Raw genomic sequence first — 12,430 nt, 5'->3', positions numbered from 1 at the left:
ACCACACAGTTGATGAATTTGTTTATAGCCTACGGCAGCATGCAGAGACAGAGATCAGCCAGTGGTAATATTTAGAGTGAGGTGCCAGCAACTGAGAGGATGCGTGCATCCAGGTTAAAACATCTTTGAGGAGCTTGACTAATGCTACAGAACTGTTCCCTGGTGATGATGCCTTTGCTAGGGCCAGACCTGAGACTTCAGTAATGATATCTAGTAGGTAGAAGGCTTCTCTGGCCACCGCAAGCATTTTAAAATTATTTTATTTATTTACGTTCCAGTCGTTGCCCACCTCCTGGTAATACTCGCACAGTTCCTCTTCCAATTCCTACTCCCCCTTGCCTCTGAGAGGGCTCTACACCCCCAAACAGGACTCTTCCCTCCCTGGGGCCTCAGGTGTCATCTCCCACTTAGGCCAGAGCAGTCATTCCTCTGCTATGTATGTGTCATGATCCTCAGACCAGCCTATGTGTGTTTCCTGGCTGGTGGCTCAGTCTCTGGGATCCAGGTTAGTTGAGACTACTGGTCTTCCTAAGGGGTCACCCACCCATTCAGCTTCTTTAATCCTTTACCTAATTCAACCAAAGAGGTGCCCAATTTCAGTCCAATGGTTGGGTGTAAGCATCTACATCTGTCTCAGTTAGTGGTGGGTAAGGTCTCTCAGAGGACAGCCATGCTAGACTTCTGTCTGTAAGCACATCATAGCATCAGTAATAGTGTCAGGATTTGGTGTCTCCCCATGAGGTGGATCCCCAGTTAGGCTGGTCACTAGACCACCTTTCCTTCAGTCTCTTCCTCATTTTTGTCCCTACAGTTCTTTTAGACAGGAACAACTCTGGGTATGAAATTTTGACTATGGGTAACCATGTCCCTCCACTTATGTCCTGTCTACGCACTGGATGTGGGCTACTTGAGTTTTCTCTCCCAATTGTTGGATATTTTGGCTAAGGTCACCCCCATTGAGTCCTGAGAGACTCTCTCTATCCCAGGTCTCTGCTACTTTCTAGAGGATCTCCCCACCTTCTAACCCCCAAGGAAGCATCACTACATAAGACAGAAGAAGTGCTTGTTTTTTAGTTACACATATATAATTATGACTGTGGTAAAGCCTGCTCCTGGGACTGTGTAAAGAGAGTAGATAAATTCCCTGATTTGTTGTGATAAGTGAAGGAAAGATAAAAGTGGAACATTTTGTCATTTTGTTAATTTCCTGTGATGATTTGTGACTCTAGTGATCATAAGGCATAATGTTTTAAGCACAGGTCTCTGTGTACAATGTACAAATGTACAAATATGGTGATGAGCTGAAAAGGGAAGAAATACTCTTCTGAAATCTTCTGTCTTAACACAGCAGAACATATCTGTCTTCCTGGTACATAGAGCAGCTTTGTCTGTAGAATGGATGCCTTTGCTCCAAATCCTGACAAATTCCTCTCTGTTTCCCAAATGACACAGAAGCAAATGCACAATCCCAACAAATAGCACACATTTCGTCATCACTAGTATCAACCATTTCAATATCCCACACATGGCTCTGATAGCACAATTAAGAATTAGGATGTCGCTGTGAGTTTCTATTTGTTAGTTGGTTGGTTAGTGTTTGTTACTTTTTGCACATAGGATAATTTATACTTTCAGAACGCATTTATTAGCTGTAAATGTTTAGAGTTGATGAACAGTTGCCTGAGTAGTTCAAGACACTCATTCAAACTTCCATAATCTATACATGTCCTCATTCACTCTCTATATCTCTTGGATCCATTTGATGAATCTCACAGATATAGTAATATTCATATCTTAAGCCAGCTGCTTAAGATAGCTCAAGACTTACAATCTTGTAGGTACATGGGGTCTGGTGGCAGCCCAGGCTTCACACTATGGTTGAAATCACTGTGTGTTACAGAGTGAGACTCTGTCTTATGAAGCCTAACAATAATAATGATAATGATAATAATATAAAGCTATCCAGAAATACTTCCTAGGGTGAAGCAATTTCTTTGAGCACCACAATTAACATTTGAAAATTCAGTATGGATCTAGTAATATGGTTTAATCCATAATCCATACTCATAATTATTAGTTTTTTAGATCATGTCTGTCAATATTTCTTTATATTGGGGATCATATAGTATATTCATTTGTAATATCCTTTAGTTCTGAAACAGTTTATTGTTTGTTTGACAATTAAATTTAATAATTCAAGTCTTGATGTTATAGTTTACATGTAATAAAATTCACTCAGTGTAAGTCTTTAAAAATATAAGTTTTAATAAATATGTATATCCTTTCAAGCACCATTCTGCAAACTGGTTTGATGTCAAAAGCATTGTCATCTGAGAGGAGGGAATCTCAATTGAGAAAGTGCCTCAATAAGATTTGGTTGTAAGCAAGCCTGTAGGGCATTTTCTTAATTAGTAACTGAGGTGGGAGGGTGCAAACTATTCTGGGTATCACTTCTGGGATGGTAGTGTTGGGTATGCTAAGAAAGTATGACAATCAAATGTTGGGTAGCAAAAGCTGAATTCTCCATCAGATATGCTTTCAAGTTCATGCCCAATGTGATTCTTGCTCTGAATTTCTCCAATGATGGACAATGATGTGGAAGTTTAAGCAAAACAAATCCTTTCCTTTCCCAAGTTGTTTTGGTCATGGTGTTTTAACATAGTAGTAGAAACCATCAAACTAATACCAGACAATTTTGTTACCTTCCAAAGTTCTTTCCTGCCCCTGGCCCCACACATGCCCCTGGGCAAGCAGACATCTGTTCTCTTGTACTATAAATGAGTGTGACCTAGTGTAGAGTATCATATACTATGCACAGATTTGTGATTGGCTCTGTATTTCTCTGCATCTTGTTGTCACTACTATGTTTTAGCTAATTCAAGCTGTTTTCTTAGATTGAAGTATCATAGCACTTTTGTACTGCACAAAACATTCCACAATATTTCTTCATTCACATGTAAACATGTGTTTCTAAATTTGACAATTATGAATTTTTGACAATTGAAAAAGCTGTCATGTCAACTCAAGTGCAAGTCACTTGGTGAACATAAATTTTATTTTTTATTAGTTATCTTTTGTGAACACCTTGTATATGCTGGGTTATTCCTTTTGCCCATGTTTGACATATCCACATGATTTTCTGACTGTACTCATGAACATATCTCATTGCTAATTAATGTACATATTCATTCCTAACGAATGTTACCTGTTATGTCTATGTTCCATAAGTCGATTAGTTTAGCTTCATTTATCTTGCATGGTTTTGAGGGATTGTTGTTGTTGTTGTTGTTTTTGATGTTTTACATTCCTAAATTTGGTAAATTTGAATGTTCCATTTCTCCTCATCTTAAATCAGAGATTGAAAGATATTGACATATTTTTCTAAAGGCTAATCCCTTGAAGTCTCACTCCTATGAAGTTAGGGTGAATTTCATTCTCTTTCTCTCAGTCTTTGACAGACTCTCATTAACCCAAACTAGCCTCAAACTCCCTATATGTTGAAAGTTAGCCTTGAACTGTGATCCTCCTATTTTTACCCCCCACAAAACAGGACTAAGAGTCCCACTAGGCCTGGCTAGATTTATTATTGAGGACCTCCATTTTGAGTGCATTCTTTAGTCAGCTTCCTCTATTAGGGTAAAAACTGGCTAGAGTGCTTCCCTAACCACCTGAAGTTCATTACAATTGCTGCTAACATCTCACCCCAAAGTATAATCTGATTTCTGTTAGTTTGTACAAGGGGACCTTAATTATTAACTATTAAATAATTACTTGTTTACTTAGTGCAGTGCTATGTAGCCCAGGCTGTGCTGGAACTCATAATCCTTCTGTTTGTGTGGTAATTTGCTCTGTGTTCTAATTTATTTATTTATTTATTTATTTATTTATTTATTTATTTATTTATTTATTTATATTTTTTTAACAGAAAGGTAGTTGTGGCCTCTAATATAACATTCTGCAGAAATCAGAGTTGTGCCACATACAGGAAATTCAATAGATTAGCATGAAGTTTTGGCTTCATTATGAAGTGAGCAGGAACAAAGGGGAACATCTAAAACATTAGTTACGAGCCCCCATGTGTGAATGTATTTCAAATCTCTCCTTTCTCTTTAAAACATAAACATATAAGACCTTGTTCTATGTGCCACACACATCTGATTTGCTATTATCCTAGCATTTTTATTGACAAAATATCAATGTGAAAGCATGTTTAGCTAAAATAATTCTTTCAAAATATTGAAAATGCATTTTACCTGCTGATCAAAAAATTGTGAGTGTGAAATAAGATGGAGACTTTTTGTGTGATCTAGAGACCATTTCTTTTTATGAGCTTAGAGAAAAGAAAACATTTGGGTTTTGCACTTATGATTAATAGTTCTATATTCTGTACACTATGTCTAATGAAAATTTTAAAATCCTGACTTATTTCAGTGAAAATTCAAAGTTAAACAGTTATCCATTATGGTTTTTATTATTCAGTGCCTTGGACATAAAGAAATACAATGCAAACGATGGAGGATGTATGTTCTTATCTAAAACAAGACTAGAAAATAGCAACTGTGACAGAGTCCACCCCTGTATTTGTGAGAAGAGACTGGATATATTCTTATCTAAAACAAGACTAGAAAATAGCAAATGTGACAGAGTCCACCCCTGTATTTGTGAGAAGAGACTGGATGTTTCCTGATTGACTCGCCAACAAGAGTTAAAGGCAAGTTGCTGTTTTGTCCTATTAACAATGTCCTTTGCCTTACAGAAGCTTTTCAATTTTATGAGGTCCAATTTGTCAATTGTAGATCTTAGAGCATGAGCCAATGGTGTTCTGTTCAAAAAATATTCCCCTGTGACAATTTGTTCAAGGTTCTTTCCCACTTTCTCTTCTATAAGATTAAGTATAACTGGTTTATGTAGAGGTCCTTGGTCCACTTGGACATGAGCTTTGTGCAAGGAGAAAAGAATGGATCAAATTGTATTCTTCCACATACTGACCACCAATTGAACCAGCATCATTTGTTGAAAATGCTGTCTTTTTTCTACTGGACAGTTTTGGATTCTTTGTCAAAGATCAAGTGACCATAGGTGTGTGGGTTTATTTCTGGTTCTTCAATTCTATTTCATTGATCAACCTGCCTGTGGAAGTTCTTATCACTATTGCTATGTAGTACATCTTGAGGTCAAGGATAGTAATTCCCCAGAAGTTCTTTTATTGTTGAGAATGATTTTCTCTATCTTTGGTGTTTTGTTATTGCATGTGATGTTGAAATTTATTCTATTTCTGTAAAGAATTGTGTTAGGATTTGGATGTGGATTATATTGAATCTGTAGATTGCTTTTGGAAAGATGGCTATTTTTACTATAAAAGAAACCCACTAATTAGGAAAAGATCTTTACCAACCCTCCATCTGATAGAGTGCTGATATTGAAAATATACAAAGAACTCAAGAAGGTAAACTCCAGAGTACCAAATAACCCTATTAAAAATGGGGTACAGATATAAACAAATAATATTCAACTGAGGAATATTGAATGGTTGGGAGGCACTTAAAGAAATGTTTAACATTCTTAGTCTTCAAGAAAATGCAAATCAAAACAACCCTGAGATTTCACCTCACACAAGACAGAATGAGGAAGATCAAAAACTAAGGTGGCAGCAGATGCTGGCTAGGATGTGGAGAAAGAGGAACACTCCTCTATTATTGCTGGGATTGCAAGCTGGTACAACCAATCTGGAAATCAGTTTGGCAGATCCTCAGAAAACTGGAAATAGTTCTGCCTGAAGACCAACTATATCACTCCTGAGCATATATCCAAAAGATGATCCAACATATAACAAGGACACATGCTCCACCATGTTCATAGCAGCCTTACTTATAATAGCCAGAAGCTAGAAACAACCCAGATGTCCCTCAACAGAGGAATGGATACAAAAAATGTACTACATTTAAACAGTGGAGTACTAATCAGATACAAAAAAACAATGATTTCATGAAATTTGCAAGCAAATGGATGGAAATAGAAAACATCATCCAGAGTGAGGTAACTCCAAGTCACAAAAGAACGCACATGGTATGTATTCCCTGATAAGTGGATATTAGCCAAAAAGCTCAGAATACCCACAATATAACCCAAGAAGAAGGAAGACCAAAGTGTGGATGCTTCAGTCTTATTCAGAAAGGGGAAGAAAATAATAAGAGGAGGTAGAGAGAAGGAGAAATCTGGGAGGGAGAGAGGAGGAGGAGGGAAAAAGGAAGGCAGGATGAAATTGGAGAGGAAAAAGGGTAGAAGTACAGAGGTTCAGGAGTTTGAACAGAGATGTGGAGCAGTAGGGGATAAGGATCGGGGGTAGCCACTAGAAAGTCCCAGATGCTAGGAACCCAAAAGGTTCCCTGGACCCTACATGGTATTAGCTGAAATACCCAACAAAGAGGAGATGGAACCTGTATAGAGCATATTCAGTGGATAGGCATGGCCCCAGTTGAGGGAAGATGCCACCCACCCATCTCAAAAATAATGATCCAGATTTGCTCCTGTGAAAAGGAAATGCAGAGAAAAAGAGTAGAGCAGACACTGAAGGAAAGGCCATCAAGAGATTGCCTCACTTAGAAATCTATCCCATATGCAGACACCAAACTCAGAAACTATTGCTAATGCAAAGAAGCGCTTGCTGATAGCTGTCTAATGAGAGGCTCTGCCAGAGCATGACCAATACAGATGTGGATTCAAGCATCCAACCATCAGACTGAGTGCAGGGATCCCAGTGAAGGAGTTAAAGCAAGGACTAAAGGAACTGAAGGGGTTTGCAACCCCATAGGAAGAACAAGAATATCAACCAACCAGATCCCTCAAAGTCCCCAGGAATTAAACCACCAACCAAAGAGTATACATGGAGGGACCCATGGATCTAACTGCACATATCACAGAGGATTCCTGTATCTGGCATCAATGGGAGGGTAGCCCCTGGTCCTGCGGAGGCTCAAGGACCCAGTGTAGGGGAATGCTATGGCACTGAGGTGGGAGTGGGTAGGTGGGTGAGCTCCCTCATAGAGGAAGGGGGAGGGGAGGGCATATAGGGTTTGTGGAGGTGAAACTGTGAAGGAGAATAACATTTGAAATGTAAATAAATAAAATAACCCATTAAAATGAAAAAAGAATAAAAAACAAAGAAATAACATTCACCAAAAAAGAGTTAAAAGTAAAAATGAAATATGCCCATCCTCATTTGTTTCCTGTAATAATTTGTGACTGCTTACAAACAAAAGTTTTGTTCACAGGATTTAGTCTACTGTGCATACAGAGAGATGAGCTGGAAGAGGCTGGGAATGATGTCTGGAGTCTTATGTGACAGAGTAATCTTCTTCCTTACTGGTGGAGACAGGACACATCTCCTCTGGGGCTTGGAGACACCTCACTCCAAAGCTTCCAGGACTTTGCTTTTTCAGCTTTCTTAAACTCTTATATACCTAAATAAAGAACCCAAATAAACAGCCTGAGTATTTCATTATGATTAGAATAATCCTCTTAATTGAAAGCACGATTAAGAGATAGAATGTTGTTGTAGGTTTTGATTTCTCATGTTAGTTGAGCAGGTTTCGTTTGTTTTGGTTTTTGTTTCATGTAGAAGTTTTTTTTTTTGGTATTACAAACATTTCTTTTGGCCATAAAATATAATTTCAAGTTTTGTGAACAGTTGCAAGCATAGTTCAAGGAAATGCTGATTATCTTTTATCCAAGGCATCAGTTGTCCTACTGACACACTTTGATCCATTTAGGATGAGTTGAGGCCTTAAAGAAATGGTGGCAATAATTGAAGTTGGCGAGATGTAGTGGCTTACACTGTGATACTGGCAAGTAGGAGGCTAAGACATGATTGCTGAGAAATGTATACAGTGAGGGCCTACGTCATAGAACCAAGCAAACTAAGTAAAATCAAGACATGTGTGTTTCTCAATATTTTCCATAGACAATACTTTATATTATACAACTGTACACAAATTATCAATCTCAGGACAGTTAGTATTAATACAGTAACTTGTTCTAGTCTAGCAGCAGTGTACCAATCCACTGACTGGATAATGTCACTCTAGGCATTTCCTCCATATCCAGGTTCCCAGGAATTCAGTGATTGTGTCATTTTTGTGTCCTTCTGTCATGAAGGTGTTTTTATTCTTTCTGTTCATTTGTTTTTTGTGGTGGTTTTGTTTGGTTGGTTCTTGTTTGCTATGAGACAGCTTTTCTCTCTGCTACCCTAGCTGTCCTGGTACTCTCTGTAGAACAGCCTGATTTGAAACTCGGAGAGTCATTTACTTCTGCTTCCTGAGTACTAAGATTAAAGGCATGCTTATGGTTTTGTTTTATTACCTTGATATTTTGTAAATCAGCTTCTGGAGTGAGCCTGTATACATAAATCATATACCCACTTCATGCCATGAGAAATATGGGCATACATACACACATACACACACACACACACACACAAACATACATACACACACACACATACACCCACCCACCCACCTACCCCCACACACATACACAAACACACACACACACACACACATACAACACACACACACTAGCCTTGGCTCTTCCTATGTAGACAAGACTGCCAGCAAACTCATAGAGACATGACTTTGCCTCTCAAGTGCTGAGATTAAAAGTACTTAGCTGAGAAAGATGGGCTTTAATAAGTAAGTACACTTCTTACCCTCCATCGAATCCAAACAGAGCATTTCCAGCTCTTCTCAAAGTCCTTTCGTGTCCCAGCTCTCTTTTCTTACACTGTAAATTAATTTGATTCCACTACAGCTTTGTATCTCCCTTCTTTTGCTCAGCAATTTTTTAACATTAATCTATAACTTCTTTCTTAAAATATTTCATTGTCTTTGATAATTTCATACTATGTATTTCAATCATATTCATTTCTCTTCCTCTAACTATACCCACTTCACTCCTAGCTCCCTACCCACTCAACTCTCTCTCTCTTCACTCTTCTCTTTTGTGTTTCACAATTCATCAAGTCAAGTCCTGTTGTTCAGATGCTTTTAGGTATGGAGCAAGTCCTGGAATTGGTTCATTGAAAATGTTAACACAATTTACAAACCTTTGGCAAAATTAATCAACTGAACATAGAGGATGCAAGTTAATGTAATCAGATATGAAAAGAGAGACATTACAACAGGCACTGAGGAAACTCCAGGAGTCATAAATATATATCTTACAAATATTTATTTGACCCAAGTGACCTAAGCACAGAGTTAAAATCACTTCCAAGTACTTTTTTTTTTCAGAGGTTTAAAATTGGATATCCTCTAATGGAATTTTCCTTTAATGAATGTGAAATGACTTTTCCTGCTGCTTCTCAGAAGTTTCTACTTGAAGTTTATTTTGTCAGATTAATATTCCCAAAAGGTATCAGTTTGAAGTTTATTTTGGCAGAATAGCTATAGCTGTTTGTTTCTTAGTTCTGTTTGCTTGGAATATCTGTTTGTTTTTGTTTTTCAATCTTTTCCTCCTAAGTTCTTTTTTTTTTTTTCAATTTTAAAGAACACTTTAATAAGGAAAATGGACGGACAGATATTTTTTACAAAATTGTAACTCTGTTCAGATGTACTGTAAAGGGAGTAAATATGTCTGAAGGAAAAGCAGTCTGGGACTTATTCAATGTGTCCGAACAAGGGATTCTCTTCTCCCTTGTGTTGTGGGTCACTGCTTCGGAGCAGAAGGCAGCCAGCACAGGAAAGCCAGGGTGGGCGACCGAGGCAGGCGAGGGGCTCCAGGGCAGGCCTGAAGCTGGCCGATCCCCACTGTTCTCGGACCCTCCTGCCTTGCCTCCATTCAGAAGTGCGTTTTCGCAGGCGGTCCACCTCGCCCACGCACCAAGGCCCAGGGATACCCTTAGAGCGCATTCCGGTACCTTACCGGCCCGACAGCCCTCCTAAGTTCTTTTAAAGATTACTTTCTAATGTTTGTTAAAATTCATTGACCAAAGTAACTTATAGAAGCAAGTATTTATTTTAGGCTAAGGGTGCCAGAAATGTCTAACCTTCCATGATTGAGGAGAAGGACATAGTAGAATAAATGAAATCTCACATCTCAAATCACAAACAGGAAGCAGAGAAAGCTAACTCCAAATACAGTGAAGTCTTTTAAAACTTCAAAGCCTGCCTTCAGTGACATGCTTCCTTCCGCAAGACCACAACTCCTTAACTTCCTTAAACAGCCACCAGCTGAGGACCAAGAAGTATTCAAATGCCTGAAACTTATGCTGTATCCTTTTTGTTGAGCTGAGATTTTGGAAGCTTAGGAAAATGAATTTCTTGGGGGCTTATTAAAGAAAAGCAGAGAAAAGAGATACATTCTATCAAAAAAAACCAGAAAAACAAACAAAAAACAAAAACAGTGAAGCCTTAGGTTTAAAATAGAGCTCAAGAGATATGCAAAAATAAGAAATACTGTTTGTGGTGTATTTCCAATTATCACCTCAGTATTTGCTTCAGTCTCTTCTTCAGGATAGTCTAACAACTTCAGGATAGTCTTCAGGATTGTTTTAGAACTTGTTTCAATAGCTCCAGAACCAAATAGAAAGGCATGAGCATCTCTCATATCTCACACCAGATGAGCATCACCTACCAGGATGGATATGTTGCATTTTCCAAAACGTTTTTTTTTTGAAATTATATTGTTTGTTGAGTGTTTTGTCCTAATTGGTTTTTATTCAAGCTTAAGAATTACAGTGTCAAGTAAAGTATTTCCTCTGCACTAAAACAGCCTCTTCTGTAGGGAATCTCTTGAAAACCCAGGAAGTTAATAAAACTCACAAGTCTCAAAAGGTTCATGAAATTTACAAGATGCACAAGGACCCTCTACAAATTTATATAGGCAGTAATAATTGCTGGGAGAGGTAACTCTCTTATCAACTGAGCTGCCTGTAGGTTATATATGGAGCTCCATGATCAGGTTTCAGGAGTTCATCATCAATACTAGGATGAGCTTTCTGATTATGCAGCTGTATTTGAGATACCTGCTTTACTATAAGTAACACTCTACTCATATTCCTGTAAGTTACCCCAATAACCTCACTGGAATGCTTTTTTTTTTTTAGCCAATAACCATTGCTCTATCAGGAGTGAAGAGAAGTTTGTTCTTGTGTCCCAAAGAAAAGTGAAACAACATATAATAACCTTGGAAAGAATTTGTTTTCTACTGAAAGTATACAGATAAACTATTCTGTTTTTTTAAATGTCTAAATTTTTACTTTGGGAACAAAACCATTCATGTAAATCAAATTATTCTTTCTTAGTTTGAGGCAATATTCCTGACTCAGTTTTCATTTCTTATTATCTACAAAATAACATTCATTTGTTTTTGCATAATTGTTTAATTATTACTATTTGCAAAACATTCTACTAAAGTACTGAAGTCATACTGGAAAGTAAACCATAAATCTTTCCTTAGAGGCTTAAAACTCAAGGAACAAAAGTCTTTGGAATGGCAAGCCTAGAATATATTTCAGTTGGTACAGTGCTTGCCTGAGATTCATGAAAACTAAAACAAAATCCCTAATAATTATATGGTAAGGTGAATATGTAAGGACTTGGGTCATGATTAAGGTGCCTGGAGAACTGAAAAAAAAAGAAGGAGTTAACTCTACTAAGACATAGGACATTGCCAGGGAAGACTCTTTAAGAAATCCACTTGATTGGGATTGAAGAAACAATGTACATTTGGTCATATGAACAAAACAATGAAATTTTACTTAGATTTATTATCACACAGAGGTACAGCTTGCACGATCTCCTGGAGGAAGGATTTGGGCATTGCTGGAGGAGCTGAGAATAGGAAGAGCCAGCACTGTGTTCAACTGCAGTGGGAAGTGAGTGACTTAAATAATAGCTGTACAACTGAATTCTATGGAAACATTGAAAGGCAAACAAACAAATAACAACAACCCTAAGTATTCTACATAGTCCAAGCTGTTTATGATCTCTTGATTCATGTCCCAGACACTGAGCACTCCCTTATCCCCACATGAAGCTATCAGACCCCAAGGAATCTCATATTGACGCACCTAAGATAGGACTTTTCTAATTCTGTTTGCACTTGTCTCATGTAATTACTTTGTTTCCCTTGTAATTGATACTTGCTACCAGAAACAGAATAGAGGAGAGAAATCTTACCCAATTACTACAGTATAGGTTTTCACTTTGTGTATGTGTGTGTGTGTGTGTGTGTGTGTGTGTGTGTGTGTGTATGTGTGTATGTGTGTGTTCTGGTAGGTCCTCAAAAATTTCATGGTATTTAATTGAATCTCACATAATCATTAGCCTAAGGTGGTAACAACTGTTAGTCACAGCAATACAAATGATATTTCATTTTGCCATCCCTACCAGTTACTGCTCTAGCTGTCTGGTTGCTCTCATAGCCATTAATT

The 12,430-nt window shown here is 37.8% G+C and overlaps 1 protein-coding gene across 5 annotated transcripts in view; it reads left to right on the top strand.

Moving 5' to 3' along the window:
* The window catches only part of LOC116099679 (T-cell surface glycoprotein YE1/48-like), an 837,511-nt gene extending 830,027 nt beyond the window's left edge, over positions 1-7,484 (top strand). For all 5 annotated transcript variants that reach the window (XM_031383608.1, XM_031383607.1, XM_031383609.1 and 2 more), the window contains 2 exons: positions 4,480-4,711; positions 7,272-7,484. In XM_031383608.1, coding sequence (XP_031239468.1) covers positions 4,480-4,687 — 208 coding nt within the window. In that variant the 3' untranslated portion in view covers positions 4,688-4,711; positions 7,272-7,484. The remainder of the gene's footprint in view (positions 1-4,479; positions 4,712-7,271) is intronic.
* Positions 7,485-12,430: the final 4,946 nt, after the last annotated feature.

Source organism: Mastomys coucha, unplaced genomic scaffold, assembly GCF_008632895.1.
Source record: "Mastomys coucha isolate ucsf_1 unplaced genomic scaffold, UCSF_Mcou_1 pScaffold20, whole genome shotgun sequence".
NCBI classification, from domain to species: Eukaryota; Metazoa; Chordata; class Mammalia; order Rodentia; family Muridae; genus Mastomys; species Mastomys coucha.
This window is presented reverse-complemented; position numbering and strand designations above follow the sequence as displayed.